General features: G+C 36.9%; 1 protein-coding gene across 2 annotated transcripts in view; it reads left to right on the forward strand.

Moving 5' to 3' along the window:
- Positions 1–16,482, forward strand: part of ATAD2 (ATPase family AAA domain containing 2) — a 79,273-nt gene that overhangs the window by 18,569 nt on the left and 44,222 nt on the right. For both annotated transcript variants that reach the window (XM_057532248.1, XM_057532247.1), the window contains exons 3-11: positions 279–328; positions 2,358–2,523; positions 3,441–3,543; positions 3,798–3,885; positions 4,626–4,823; positions 5,445–5,562; positions 12,345–12,452; positions 15,371–15,479; positions 15,717–15,832. In XM_057532248.1, the coding sequence (XP_057388231.1) occupies positions 279–328; positions 2,358–2,523; positions 3,441–3,543; positions 3,798–3,885; positions 4,626–4,823; positions 5,445–5,562; positions 12,345–12,452; positions 15,371–15,479; positions 15,717–15,832 (1,056 nt within the window). The remainder of the gene's footprint in view (positions 1–278; positions 329–2,357; positions 2,524–3,440; positions 3,544–3,797; positions 3,886–4,625; positions 4,824–5,444; positions 5,563–12,344; positions 12,453–15,370; positions 15,480–15,716; positions 15,833–16,482) is intronic.

Consider the following 16,482-nt stretch of genomic DNA (forward strand, 5'->3'; position numbering starts at 1 on the left):
TTGGTATCCATGTGGGGTCCTGGAACCAATCCCCTGCTGTTACTGAGACACAGCTGTATATCATTGAATTTCACAACAGGATTCTCGGCCTTTGTTTAGCCATAACAATATATGAGCATAGGTATTCTCACGCTATTTTTTCACTGGTTTTTAGGTAGCTATAAGTATTTGCCCTCCAAGCTGATTTAATTTTTGGTCCTAGTTTGTAGTATTATAAAATATAGGATTTAAAATTATGTCAATTATTTTGAATTATTTGCTATATTTTTTTCATATAGGCAGTTGGCCAGACAGCAGGCTGATAAAAAAAAAGAAGAGTGCAAAGAAGGTAAGTAATGTTAAAGGCATTTAAATTTTTTAAAACATGTATTGTGACTGATGTGGAACTGTCCATATTTAGGATGTGACTGATGTGACTAATGTATTTAGTATTTTGTTTACAGGCGTATTGTGGTATATACAATAAACTGTCCATATTTGAAGTGTACAGTTTGTTTGGTTTTGATGTAAGTGCATGCCATCAAATCATCACCACGATAAGGTAGTAAAGATAACCATCACCCTCCAGGATTTCCTCAGGCCCCTTTGTAATCGCTCCTGGCTCCTCTAAGCTCCTCTCCATGACCCAAGATTCCTGAGCAGCCACCAATCTGCTTGCTGTCACTGTAGAGTGTGACAGCACTCTACAGAGTGCTGTAGAGTATGGTGAGTTTGTATTGTCTAGAGTTTTATATTAATGGAATTATACGGCATGCATTCTTCTTTGGCTTCTTTGACTCAGCATAATTACTTTGAGTATCATCCATGTTGCTTTTTATTGCTGAGTAGTATTCCATTATGTGGATATACCACAATTTTTTTTCCTTAGCTTTATTTTAATATAATTGGCATATAACATTGCCTTAAGGAGTACATTGCATTGTTGATTTGATACTTATATATTGCAAAATGATTATTACCATGGCTTTATCTAACACCTGCATCATGTCACATAATTACCATTTCTTTTTTGTGCTGAGAACATTCAAGATCCACTCTCCCAGCAACTCTCAAGTATATAGTACGGTAGCGGTCTCCATCCGGTTTGGCACCAGGGACCAATTTCATGGAAGACAGTTTTTCCACAGACCTGGGGGCGGGGGTGTTGGGGGGATGGTTTGGGGATGATTCAAGAGCATTACATTTATTCTGCACCTTATCTCTGTTATTATTACATTGTAATATATAATGAAATAATTATACAGCTCACCATAATGCAGAATCAGTGGGAGCCCTGAGCTTGTTTTCACTTGCCACTCACTGATAGGGTTTTGGTGTGAGTCTGCAAGCAGTTGATTTATTATGGTCTCTGTGCAGTCAAACCTCTCCACTAATGATGATCTGTATTTGCAGCTGCTCCCCAATGCTAGCATCACCGCCTCAGCTCCACCTCAGATCATCAGGCATTAGGTTCTCATAAGGAGCGTGCAACCTAGATCCCTCTCATGCACAGTTCACAGTAGGGTTTGAGCTCCTATGAGAATCTAATGCTGCCACTGACAGGAGGCGGCGCTCAGGCGGTAATGCAAGTGATGGGGAGTGACTGTAAATACAGATGAAGCTTCACTTGATCACCTGCTGCTCACCTCCTGCTGTGCGGCCTGGTTCCTAACAGGCTCGTGGGTTGGGGACCCCAGCAATACAGTATTACTAACTATAACCTCTCTGCTGTACGTTAGAGCCCCAGAACTTACTCATTTTATGGCTGAAAATTTGTACTCTTTGACTAACAATCTCCCCTTTTTCTCTCACTTCCCAGTCCTTTGTAACCATCATTCTAGTCTCTGTTTCTATGAGTTTGGTTTTTCTAGATTGAACATGTAAGTGATATCATTCAGTATTTGTCTTTCTCTGACTTATTTCACTTAGCATAATGCCCTCAAGGTCCATCCATATTACTGCAAATAGCAGGATGTCCTTTCTCATGGCTGAATAATATTCTATTGTGTGTATATTCCACATCTTCTTTATCCATTCACCTATTGATGGACACTTAGGTTGTTTCCCACAATTTCATCTTTTGATGGACATTTGGGTTGTTTCCATTTGGGGACTGTCACAAAACTGCTTTGAACATTGTGTACAAGTCTTTGTATCATATATATAGCTTTCATTTTCTCTTGAGAGTGGTGTGGCTGGACCTATGGTAGGTGTATGTTGTAACTTTATGTTTTCTAGTATTTTTGAGAAGGGTAAGTTCAAGAAACTAAAATTTCGTTATATGAAAGTGTAGCTATTCTGTTGTTCATTTTAGAATTGTTTTATAAATGCTGTTATTTCAAATCTTTCTATTTGCTTTTATGTACGCATCTATGAAGACAAAGTAATTACAGTTACTCGGTCATTGAGGACTAGAAACATAGTTCAAAAGACAGAACGCTTGCATGAAGAGAATGGTGATGTTGAAGTTCGCCGAAGTTGCAGGATTAGAAGTCGTTATGGTAGCATGAACCAGTCTGTACTATTTGACAAACTTATAACAAAGTAAGTAAAAATTTAGATCAAGATTATTTAGCTGGCAAAAACTTTTTGTTGGGGACTAAGTTTTGACTAGCAGGAGTATTTAATGCATTCAGTTTATGTAAAGTATAAAGGAGAGTGATTATTAGAGGACTTTGTAATAATTCTGTATGTGTATTTAAATTCTTACAAAGAATATGAAATATTTTTACATTAGTAAATCAGTGCTTCTTATAAGGGTATTTAAAATTAAGTTTTTAAAAATATACTACTCTTGGGCTTCCCTGGTGGCGCAGCGGTTGAGAATCTGCCTGCCAATGCAGGGGATGTGGGTTCGAGCCCTGGTCTGGGAAGATCCCACATGCCGCGGAGCAGCTGGGCCCGTGAGCCACAACTACTGAGCCTGCGCGTCTGGAGCCTGTGCTTCGCAACAGGAGAGGCCGCGACAGTGAGAGGCCCGCGCACCACGATGAAGAGTGGCCCCCACTTGCTGCAACTAGAGAAAGCCCTCGCACAGAAACGAAGACCCAACACAGCCAAAAATAAATATAAATAAATAAAAATTAAAAAAATATATATATATATACTACTCTTTTATTTTTTAAATAAATTTCTTTATTTCTGGGTGCGTTGGGTCTTCGTTGCTGCATGCGAGCTTTCTGTAGTTGCAGCGAGCGGGGGCTACCCTTCGTTGCCGTGCACAGGCTTCTCATTGTGGTGGCTTCTCTTGTTGCGGAGCACGGGCTCTAGAATGTAGGCTCAATAGCTGTGGCGCACAGGCTTAGTTGCTCCGCGGCATGTGGGATCTTCCCGGACCAGGGCTCGAACCTGTGTCCCCTGCATTGGCAGGCGGATTCTTAACCACTGCGCCACCAGGGAAGTCCTAAAATATACTACTGTTTTACAGTTTTAGCTTATTTTTATGTCATTTTTTTTTAAAGCACTGCTGAAGCTGTACTTCAAAAAATGGATGATATGAAGAAGATGCGTAGACAGCGAATGAGAGAACTTGAAGACTTGGGAGTGTTTAATGAGACAGAAGAAGTAAATATATTCTTCCATTAAGGGGATGATTTAATAATCTCCAGTTTAACCTTTTTTCTCTAGAACCTATCCATTTTTTGGTTAAATTATTCATCATTTTGTTCAGCATTTGTTTGATCAGTCACTAGTTATTGCTGGAGTTTTAAGAGTTTATAGCTGGAAATATCTTCATTTTCAGTAGGATTGGAAGGCCCTACTGGATTTTTTAAAATAAACATACTAAACGTTAATGGATTTTATTTAAACATTTTTAGGGGAATCTTAATATGTACACAAGAGGAAAACAAAAAGCTATTCAAAGAACTGATGAAGAAACAACTGACAATCAAGAAGGCAGTGTGGGTTAGTCTTTTCTCTTGTTCTATCTTCTGGGTTTTATTTAGCAGAATATAGCCTTTTTATTCAGAAGCTGTGACATTTATGGTAGTTTATGATAAATTAAGAGGGTTGTCATAGTTTCAAAGAAAAAAGGGAAGGCAGGGGAGATAAAAGGGTAATATGTTTTGTTGGGAAAGTACTTAAACATGCTAAAACAAATGAAACTGGTTTGCTTGTATAATACATCTACAGATAGCATATCTCTCTCTACCTGTTTGAGTTAAAAGTTAATTAAAGTTGAGTTTTACTATTCTGTTTAGGACTTATTGCTGCAATTTCTTAGAACTTTTATTGGATGAAAATCAGTTTTCTGAAATACGTTTTAAATGTTTGGTGAGGGTGTTTTACATTATCTTAAGTAGATTATTTGAGTTATACTGCATGTAACTCAGTGGCAGCCAGAAGTCCACTATATCAATGAAATTACCAGTAATGCTATAAACTTTAGTTTGGTAAACACTGATAGTAGCCTTTAAACTACTTTTTTCCTTCCTCTAGTTGTTTTTAATTCTATAGTTTTTTACTTCATTTTTTAAAAATCTTCATTTGATGTTGCAGAATTACAGATTCTTTCTATGAACAATCTAGAAGTAAATAAATTTTAAAAGGAGAGTCTTTTTCTATTCCCCTGTTTTAAAAATTGTTAGCATTTGGGTGAGAAGCCTTACCATGACAAATTCTATTATTATGTCTCTTAATTGTAGAGTCATCTGAAGAGGGTGAAGACCAAGAAGATGAAGATGATGGTGAAGATGAAGATGATGATGATGAAGATGAAGATGAAGATGATGATGATGAAGATGATGACGATGAAGATGAAGAGGATGGAGAGGAAGATAATCAGAAGCGATATTATCTTAGACAGAGAAAAGCTACTGTTTACTATCAGGCTCCATTGGAAAGTAAGTGCTATCTTTTTTTTTTTTTTTCCAGGAGAAGATGTAATCAGGTTTCCTTTATCTTCACTGCCTTTCTTCTGTTATGCTTATTTTTCATGTTTTCATTTTGCAGAATACTCATGGCTGTTGTCTTTCATAACTTACCCAAGATGTGCAAGAAGTTATTTCTTCTAAAGAAAGTTAAATGTTAGCCTTGATGAAAGTAAATAATTGGGTTATTTTGAAATTTCATGTCTATCTTTAATTATTTTAGTTTTCACAGCTTTGTACTTTATTTTATAAGTTTGTATAAATAGGACTGCTTTTGATTTATGTTAAAGTGTACCTCAATACTTCTGAGCGTATATATGCGAAGCTGATAATCAGCTATTTATGCATCAGTATAATCATAATGATTGTTTATGGCCAGTGTGTGTTTTGGTTGGTTGTTGTCTGTGCTACACATATATATTCAACAGCAACGTTGCAGGCGTAAATGATTTAAAACATGAACAGTAAAATATTCTACAGTAGATATGTACTAGTATTTTCATGGAAGGTAGCATAATTGTAAGTATTTAAGTGAAGAGCAAAATTGTCTTTATACATATTTATATGTCACATACATAAAATTTTTTTTCTTAGAACCTCGTCATCAGAGAAAGCCCAACATATTTTATAGTGGCCCAGCTTCTCCCACAAGACCAAGATATCGATTATCTTCTGCGGGACCAAGAAGTCCTTATTGTAAACGAATGAACAGGTTTGGTTCTGAAATAGTGATTGATTTATGACAACGTAATTGTCTCTATGTTAAGGTAGAATTCTAGAGTCTTAGGATTAGGTGTATCAGGATAGAATTCTAGAATTGTATATTTGGGAGAGTTAGCTCTATGCCTTTAGTGTTCTAATCCCCACTACCACTGACTAGTTTTTGGTTTTGCTTCCACTGATAGGAATTGTTAACAACTACCATGGTAAGGCAGTTTATTCCATTGTTCCACACTAATAATAGAGAGCTACCTTTGCTTCAGTGTTTACTGTATTCCTGGCTTGGTGTTAAGCATTTTACATAGATTGTTTCATTTAATTTTCACATTAAGTTAGAGTATAGGTTTAGTCTTGTCTTCACATACTGTCCTAGATATATTTTCTTACCATGACAAATTCTAAGTTACATAGCTTCTAGACTTATGACTGTGACCATCCTTTTTTGGATATATTTTTCAAATTTGCTCTTCTTACATACTGGGAAACATTAATTTTCTATGACTATTCAAATTATTTGTGGGTTTCTTTTCCTTCTACATCCTAACACTTGTTGCCTGTCTGTCATACTTAAGTCTAAAGAGGTAATTCGTGTTATTTCTTCATTCTCCTGAGTAATAAAAGATTTTCTGATGCATTAGAATTTTCTGGGTAATAGTAGCATTATAATAGTTCATGAATGAGAAAGCTTATAGGGTGAAGCCTAAAAAGGCAGAAAAAAGTGACACTCATGTGGGGAATGGTGCTTTTTTCCTAATATTATTAATGTGCTCAGAAGTAAGACTGAAGTCTTAATGAGACTTCAACTATTCGAACAGTTTTTAGAAGCCTCCTCATAGAAGCAGACTATATCTGATCATGTTTTGGCCATGGAAGGCAACACCTCTATAGGTACTGACAAATTTCTCTCTTCTAGGAAAAATATGAACTACTGCTTGCGTCTCGGGGTCTTTTAATTTGATGTTCAGAGTCTCAAAATCACAAGTGTACGGTCTAGATTTCTTGTTTCATCATCCCTTTTCACACAACCAGAGCCCAGAAGCATAGAGAATCAGAAAGACAACCTGTCAGGGCTGCCCAAGATAAACTGCACTTGAAAAGAGGCCAGTCACAACTACTGAAGCCCGCGCGCCTAGAGTCCGTGCTCCACAACAGGAGAAGCCACCTCAGTGAGAAGCCTGCGCACCGCAACGAAGAGTAGCCCCCGCTCGCCGCAACTAGAGAAAGCCCGTGCACAACAATGAAGACCCAACACAGCCAAAAATAATAAATAAATTAAAAATAAATAAATAAATAGAAAATAAAATAAAATAGGTAACCAACAAGGACCTGTATAGCACAGGGAACTATACTCAATATCTTGTAATAACCTATAAGGGAAAAGAATCTGAAAGAGAATATATACATATTCTTACATATATATGTATGTATAACTGAATCACTGTGCTGTACACCTGAAACTAACACAGCATTGTAAATCAACTATACTTCAATTAAAAAAAAAAGTTAAACACACACACAAAAAAGAAAAGAGGCCAGGGACTTTCATGATGGTCCAGTGGGTAAGACTCAGCGCTCCCAGTTCCAGGGGCCTGGTTCGATAGCCGGTCGGGGAACTAGATCCCACATGCATGCCGCAACTAAGAGTCTGCATGCTGCAACTAAGAAGTCCACATGCCACAACTAAGAAGTCCGCCTGCTGCAGTTAAGTCCACATGCCACAACAAAGATCCTGCATGCCACAACTAAGACCCGGTGCAGCCAAAATAAATAAATAAACATTAAAAAAAAAAAAAAAAAGGCCACGCTGTCGGTACTTTTCATAGGCCCCATAGGATATTGTTAAAGACCAATATTTTCATAGTGTAATTTAATGATCTTCAGAAAAGGAGAGTAAGGTGTAGTGCTCCCTGGAGTCCCCATCAAGCATAGGGCCCAGGGCAGCTGTCTTGGTTGACTGACTCACAAAACAGGCCTGTGTTTCATCCCACAGAAGTGAGAGGCTGGCAGTTACTTTGAAATTTAATTTCTTTTCCCATATTTAATGGGTTTATATTTCTGGAATTAACATGCTTGTTGATTGACTTACCTCTGTAATCACCACCTACGATATATCTTGCAGTAGGTAGGAATTTTTTTTGCCACTTTGGTGCTTGAGTTCCCATATTTGGTTCACAGGGTATACTCTTTCTCTATGGAGAGTGTCTCATGTTATTGCATAGCTCCTTGGGTATAGGATTTTTTTCCCCCTCCTATTATTTAACAAATGTTTGAGTACTACTATGTGCCAAGCACTATGGATATAAAAATGACTTAAGTCAGAATTCCTGCCCTTGGGTCTCGGACTAGTGGAGGATTCTGACTCATTTAAACTATGAACCAAGAGATTTAAGCTGTACCGTGAGTCACATTATTTGACTTAATTACCTTGGTGTTGGTTTTGATAACTCCCTTTAAACTTTTTCTTTTTGATAACAACTTTATTGTGATATAATTCACATAGCATATAGTTTGCCCATTTAAAGTATACAATTCAATGGTTTTTATTCACTGAGTTGTGCAACTATCACCACAATTTTGTTTTATTTTTTTAATATTTATTTATTTTGGCTGCACCAGGTCTTAGTTGTGGCACGTGGGATCTTTGTTGCAGCATGTGGAATCTTTTACTTGCAGCATGTGGACTTCTTAGTTGTGGCATGCGAACTCTTAGTTGCGGCCTGCATGCGGGATCTAGTTCCCCTACCAGGGATCAAACCCAGGCCCCTTGCATTGGGAGAGTGGAATCTTACCCACTGGACCACCAGGGAAATCCCAACCACCACAATTTTAGAACATTTTTCTTGCCTCAAAAAGTAACCTTGGGGACTTCCCTGGTGGTCCAGTGGTTAAGGCTCTGCTCTCCCAATGTAGGGGGCACAGGTTCCATCCCGGACCAGGGAACTGAGATCCTATATGTGCACGGCGTGACCAAAAAAAAGAAAAAAAAAAATGTAACCCTGTACTCTTTAGTTATCACTCGCCAATCCTCCCAGCTCTAACCTACCACTATTCTACTTTCTGTCCGTATAGATTCTGGGTATTTCATATAAGTGGAATTCTTTGTGACTGGCTTCTTTTGCTTGGTATAACATTTTCAAGGTTCATCTGCATTGTAGGATGTATTAGTACTTCATTCCTTTTTATTGCCAAATAAGATTCCATTGTATAAATATACTATACTTTGTTTATCCCTTTATTAGTTGATGGACATTTGGGTTGATTCTACTTTTTGGCTATTATGAGTAATGCTATTATGAACATTCATGTACAACTTTTTGTGTGAACAAATGTTTTCATTTCTCTTGGGTATATACCTAAAAGTGGAATTGCTAGATCAAATGCTAACTATATTTAATGTTTTGAGGAATTGCCAGATTGTTTTTCCAAAATGGCTGCTGACTTTACATTTCCACAAGCAATGTACTAGAGTTCCAATTTCTCTACACCTTTACTAACACTTGTTATTACCTGATCTTTTGAATGTAGCCCTTTAAACCTTTTTCTTTTTTTTCAATTTCTTCACCATGGTGGAGTTAACATCTCATTCCTTCTAACAACTTTAATGGTAGTCATTTGGCTTATTAGTCTTTTTACTTTTTCTTGAAGAGACCAGCTTCTGTTTATCATTTATATCCTACTTAGGCAGGGAAACAAAGCACACATCCAAAGAGTTGTTTGAACATTGCTCTTAGTGAAACTTGCAGCCACAATGTAGGATTTTTGAAGGGTCTTTGGCATACTTACATAGCAGAACTTCAGAAATGCTGCCTTTAAGTAGGATTTTCTTTCTTGTGATTGCTAACCTCTAGTCATCTAAGGTTTACTCTTTAGCTTCAGTTTGGAGTTTCTGGAACAAGCCTAGCCCCTTTAAACAAGAAGGTAACATAAATAGCACAATTGCTTCACCGGTATTACAAAGTACACATTACTGGTTGTCAAGGAACTAGAACTGGCAACTCTAGACACTCTGGTTAGGTTCAAAGTGCTGGTCCAGTGCTGTCTGTGCCAAATTTTTCAAAAGTTATTAGTAAAATGGAAAAAAGAAAAAGTGAATGTGGGTATATATATTTAGATTTTTTTTTAAGATTTTTTTTTTTAACAAATAATGGCCTTTCTACAGTGTAGAGTAATTTTGAAGAACTAGGACTGCCTAGGTTGTGAGTTCAGCTCTACCACTTACTTATTAGTGACCTTTTCCAAGTTATTTAACCTCTCCATACTTTAGTTTTTTGATCTGTAGAATGGAGACAGTAGCACCTATCTCATAGTATTGTGCAAATTAGGTGAGTTAATACCTATAAAATGTTTAAAATAGTATCTGGCACATGTTAAGTTCTATATGTGTTTGTAACTATAATGTTCAAAAATAATCCCTCCTTTGCACATCAGACGTTGGAAACTTTGTCAGTCCACAAGGTTTTGTTGTTTGCTTATAACTTTATTGGTTTATGAAATAAACAACTGGAGATCATCAGTGTGGTAGTGTACAGAACGTGGATTTTTTTTTTAAATAGACAAAGGTTTTGAATTATACCATCATTGACTAATTCTGATATTTTAAGCAAGTTCTTTAAACTATGAGCCACATTGGCCCCGACTGTATAATGAGCCTACTAATATGTACTTGTCCAGTTTTAATTAAGATTAAGTTTGATAATATGTCAACCACCTGGTACAAGAAACACTTAGTAAATGTTAGTCCTTTTTATTAATTGTTAGTCTTAATTATGTGAATACCTACTGAATTCACACACAATTATATACGTTACATAATTATAAGTAAGATTCTATTTATAATATTAATGGTAGTATTAAATAAGTTAGTCTTTCATATAAAACTGCAGACTTGTACTCAGTGGTTTTACAGGCAGATCACAAATATGGTCTTTGGGCGTGTTTGAGTGGGTAGATGGTGAAGGATTATTTTCTCATTTATATCTGTGTTTCCACAACCCCTTATCAAAACCCTGGGGCTGCTTTATATTTCAGAATTCAGATTTGGGGGGGCATTTACAAAGAAAACATACAACATATATAATGTGCAATATTAACATTTGTAGGTGTGTCTGGGCCAGCACCGTATAGTCAGATATATTAATTTTGTAGCAAAGTGTATGAATAATCATAGTAAGCAGGACAAATAGAGATTTTGAATTGCCTTTATGACATTTCAGGTCATGTTTTGCTGCTAAGTGAATAATGGAAAAAGTTGTTTTCAGAGTTTTTTTTTAGGTATAAGATTCTGGACCTCAATTTTGCAGATAATAGATTGTGAACCTTTTATATTTTTGGACATACCTACTTAACCATTGTACTCTGACTCAGGAAATGCTCTAGACCCTGAGCCAGTAGAATGATTAAAGGTTTTCCCAGCCAGATTCTGTTTTTATTCTGTGGGTCTTTTGCAACTGTCCAAAGGCAGAAGTGATTTTAAAACTTTTTGAGTATTTGCAGCACTCAGCATTGTATTTTTTTTTGAATTTTTGAATTGTATTTATTTTTTATACAGCAGGTTCTTATTAGTTTCTATTTTATACATATTAGTGTATATATGTCAATCCCAATCTCCCAATTCATCCCACCACCACCACCCCACCTGCCATTTTCCACTCTTGGTGTCCATAAGTTTGTTCTCTACACCTGTGTCTCTATTTCTGACTTGCAAACAGGTTCATCTGTACCATTTTTCTAGATTCCACATATATCAGCATCGTATTCGATACTACCAACCAGCCTAAGATTTTGATTATTTTTATCTTTTTTTTTAAATTAATTTATTTATTTATTTTTGGCTGTGTTGGGTCTTCATTGCTGCGCACGGGCTTTCTCTAGTTGTGGCGAGTGGGGGCTACTCTTTGTTGCGCTGCGCGGGCTTCTCATTGCTGTGGCTGCTCTTGTTGCGGAGCACAGGCTCTCGGCGCGTGGGCTTCAGTGGTTGTGGCTCCCGGCCTCTAGAGCGTAGGCTCAGCAGTTGTGGCGCACAGGCTTAGTTGCTTCACGGCATGTGGGATCTTCCTGGGCCAGGGCTCGAACCCGTGTCCCCTGCATTGGCAGGCGGATTCTTAACCACTGTACCACCAGGGAAGTCCTTTTTTTTTTTTTTTTAAAGTGGGAAAATTGAGGCTTATATGGGTAACTCAACCACATTTACACAACTGTTAAATGACAGTTGTGAATTTATAGGGTTGAGGATATACTATAGATAAAAGACCATCTCATTTCTCACAGTTTCTTAGCATTTTTTAACCCTTCTTGATCCCCTTTGGTTTACATAAAAATTCTTATTTTCCTTTTAAGGTTGTTTGACATTTCAAAATAGGTGATTCCCTTCCAAGTGTAAATTATATGTAGTATAATGTTGAAAATACTTTCTAAAATTACAGTCACAAAGATTCTAAAACCCTCTTTATCCCACCTTTCTCTTTGAGGGTAACTGATTTATATTAAGACTAAGAATAAGAAGTCACCCTGCCTGGACCGTGTTTTGTCTTAATGAACATCTGATTGTCAGCTCCACCACAGCTTCCTATCTTTCTTTCCCTTTTCAGTTGTCTAAGTCTTTTATTCCCTTCAAAAGATTCAACCAACAAAGCTTACTTCATTGATTCAGCAAATGTATTAATTTTATGATAAACATTTTTGGATTATTAGGTATTTCTAATGTTTGCATCCCGTAAGATGCCCTTTTTCTCCTGCCTTCCTCCATCATGATTTCAGTTTTCCTCTTTACTTTAGGCGAAGGCATGCAATCCACAGTAGTGACTCTACTTCATCTTCCTCTTCTGAAGATGAACAACACTTCGAGAGGCGAAGAAAAAGGAGCCGCAATAGAGCTATCAACAGGTTAGTGCATGTTGATTCCCTTAAAGCTACCAGCTTTTTTTTTTTTAAAGTGGAAAGAAAGATGAATAATTTGGGAATAGGTGCAGCTTGGCTGAATTAAAAAATTATATGCCAGGTTAATATATAAACCAGAATGCCATCTTGTTTGAAATATCTGCTGTTGAAACTAATAACAGGTTAGAACATATGTTTTCTTGTAAAACCAAAATGGTGCTTGGTAAGCACTGACTTGAGGAAATAACTATTTTTTTTCATTGAAAATATATTTTTTCCATGTATAATGATAATAAATTCTTATTGTAGAACTCTTAAGGAAAATTGAAAGGTTAACTCATTTCACACTCCTCGTAGTCTAAGTTCACATGTAATAAATCAACTCATTTGATTTTCACAATAATTATAGAAACAGGGCAAGGATTATTCCCATTTTACGAACATGGGTGGGTAAATGAAAAATGCAGTGCCTGGATTCTAATATAATATTCTTAGGGTAGAAGACAATGCTTGTTAAAGCAATTGGGACATAATAATTGAAGGGGCAAGCAAACCAGTCATTCTTTGTATCCTAAGTTCTATGCTTTTTTTTTTTTCCATCATGTTAGCTCTGCCCAGTTCAATATGGTGGCTGCTAGCCACATGCAGCTACTGAGCACTTCAAATGTAGCTCATCTGAATTGAGATGTACTATCAGTTTTCGTAAAAAATGCACTCTTGGGGCTTCCCTGGTGGCGCAGTGGTTGAGAGTCTGCCTGCCAATGCAGGGGACGCGGGTTCGAGCCCTGGTCTGGGAAGATCCCACATGCCGTGGAGCGGCTCGGCCCGTGAGCCACAATTACTGAGCCTGCGTGTCTGGAGCCTGTGCTCGGCAACGAGAGGCCGCGATAGTGAGAGGCCCGCGCACCGCGATGAAGAGTGGCCCCCGCTTGTCACAACTGGAGAAAGCCCTCGCACAGAAACGAAGACCCAACAAAGCCATACATACATACATACACACATAAAAAGAATGTAAGCAGAGAAGAATAGCATTAAAAAAATTTAAAAAAATGCACTCTTGGATTTCAAAGACTTAGTACAAAAAAGAATGTAAAATACCTTAATTAATTAATTAATTAATTTATTTATTTTTGGCTGCTTTGGGTCTTCATTGCTGCGCGTGGGCTTTCTCTAGTTGCGGTGAGTGGGGGCTACTCTTCGTTGTGGTGTGTGAGCTTCTCATTGCAGTGGCTTCTCTTGTTGCGGAGCACGGGCTCTAGGCCCGTGGGCTTCAGTAGTTGCAGCACGCAGGCTCAGTAGTTGTGGCTCGCGGGCTCTAGAGCGCAGGCTCAGTAGTTGTGGCACACAGGCTTAGTTGCTCTGCGGCATGTGGTATCTTCCCGGACCAGGGCTCGAACCCGTGTCCTCTGCATTGGCAGACGGATTCTTAACTACTGCACCACCAGGGAAGTCCAATACCTTAGTTTTTTAAATATTGATTTTGCATGATGAAATGATAATATTTTGGATATATTGGGATATATAAAATACATTATTAAAATTAATTTTACTTTTTGTTTAGTGTGGTTAATAGAAAATTTTAAATTACATTTTTGGCTTGCATTTCATTTCTATTGGACAGCAATGAGATCATTCAAAAGCTATGTAGTTTGCCTTCATTTCATAAAAATGTGCATCTAACCTTATGGCTTTTTTTAAAAATTTATTTATTTGGTTGCCCTGGGTCTTAGCTGTGGCAGGCAGGCTCCTTAGTCGCGGCTCGCCGGCTCCTTAGTTGCAGCACGTTGGCTCCATAGTTGCGGCTCCAGGGCTCCTTAGTTGTGCCTCACGGGCTCCTTAGTTGTGACATGCGAACTCTTAGTTGTGGCATGCATGTGGGATCTAGTTCCCTGACCAGGGATCAAACCCAGGCCCCCTGCATTGGGAGCACGGAGTCCCATACACTGCGCCACCAGGGAAGTCCCAATCCTATGGTTTTTATTATTATGCAGTTCTATTAAGAATTGTTTAAGAAATATCTTTTTAAAAGCCACAACTGAAAACATTTCCATCTTAGACTTTGCAGTATAAATTCCTCGTGGAGTTTGAGACTAGCAAGAATTGTCACTTGGGGTGAGCATGGTGTGCTTTTACTTGTGCTCAGTTGCAGCAGGCATTTTTTGCTTAGGCATTCTGGTACAATCTTAACTTTTAACATAAGTGTTTTCATTCTTCCAGCTATAAAACAAGCAGGTTTTTCTGGGTATATTTTTTGTAACCTACCATAACTGTTTTTGAAAGTAATTAGGAAAGTAGTGATTCATTCTTGCTTGAAAGGATTGACATGGATCCAGGTGCTGGTGGACTATGAGTATTTTGCTGAGAGGTACAGTAGCAGAGTTGTTGCACATCTGGAGACATGCTGCTTGTATGTGATTCCTAGATTTGCCTCTTACTAGTTGCGTGATCTTGGGCATTACAGTTAACCTTTCTGTGCCTCGGTTTTCTTTTAAAATTGGGGAAATAATAATACCTGCTTCATAAGAATATTGTGAGGATTTAATGAATTTATACATGTAAAGCACCTAAACTAAAACAGTGTTTGGCAAATGGTAAACTCTCTGTAGGTCAGACAAGATTATTATAATGTATATTGATACTTTCTGAATTCTCAACCATGAATTACTTTATGTTGCTGTGGTATCTTGAAAACTGGTATTTTCATTTGATTGTATATCTTTAATAATAAAGGTTCAGATATAAATATCTCTAATACTTAAGTTCTCAACCTCTAAAGAAAATGAGGAACTAGAAACACATAATCTCATGATTTCCCCATTTGAAATTTTTTTAATTCTTAAGAAAAATGTCTATATTCTAACATGGAATTTGGGGAAGGAAGGTGGGTTGATGAATGGGGCTTTTTTTAAATCTTTTAAAAATAGGTGCCTCCCACTAAATTTTCGGAAAGATGAATTAAAAGGAATTTATAAAGATCGAATGAAAATTGGAGGAAGCCTTGCTGATGTTGATCCAATGCAACTAGATTCTTCAGTGAGTACAGTCTGAAATGTATTATTTTTTGTTTCAGTTTAAAGTTAAAAAAGAAATCAATTTTTTTATCAAATTTTAATCTTTATAGATTCTTTTCTTTCTTTTTTTAATCTTTAGGCCACAACTAAGATACTGTTACTCAGTTGACTGTGTGTGGCTTGGGTAGTTTGGGAATGGAGTAAGATTTTAATTTTGATTCCAGATTTAAAAATGTCAGTGTTTCCCTTCCATTACCAGGTGCGATTTGATAGTGTTGGTGGCTTGTCTAATCATATTGCAGCTCTAAAAGAGATGGTGGTGTTTCCATTACTTTATCCAGAAGTCTTTGAAAAATTCAAAATTCAACCTCCAAGGTAATTTAATTATACATTTTATTTTAGCCAAAATCTGAGCTGTGCTATGTCCAGAAAGGTAATGCTTCTCTGTTGAAAATTTTCAGGTCTACAGCAATTTATTATACTTGCCCTGCAACATCCTGGGTGTTTCGAATATTTTTACTTTCTTAATGTTTAACATGAAAAATGGTTTCAAAATTGATTCTCCATTAAAAAAAATCGTTTTCCATGGCTTTTCATACATGTAGTAGAATTCCTCTCATACATACTCTTTACTTTTTTTCTTTCAGTTTTGTAATTTAGTTTTAAATTTATGTCAAAGTATTACATGTATGTAATTTTTAATATATTCTTTATTTTATCTTATAATGAAGTGTAGTTGACTATATGTACATAATTTTAAAAGTTAAATAGTACTATAAGTTTTACAAAGAAATAATGGTAGTAGTCCCTTCTCTGTTTTTTCTATTTTAGACATAATATATAGACTTCTGTGAACAATGACAATTTGACTCTTACTTTCCCCACCCTCCACACATACACATTTTTCCCCCTTTAATATTTCCAGTAGTTTATTTATATATAGATAAACTTGATTTTCACTGTTTGCTTTATGACTATGTAAATATTTCTTGCAGTTGAGCCATGTATTATATAACTGCATTTCC

Source organism: Balaenoptera acutorostrata, chromosome 17, assembly GCF_949987535.1.
Source record: "Balaenoptera acutorostrata chromosome 17, mBalAcu1.1, whole genome shotgun sequence".
Taxonomy (NCBI): domain Eukaryota; kingdom Metazoa; phylum Chordata; class Mammalia; order Artiodactyla; family Balaenopteridae; genus Balaenoptera; species Balaenoptera acutorostrata.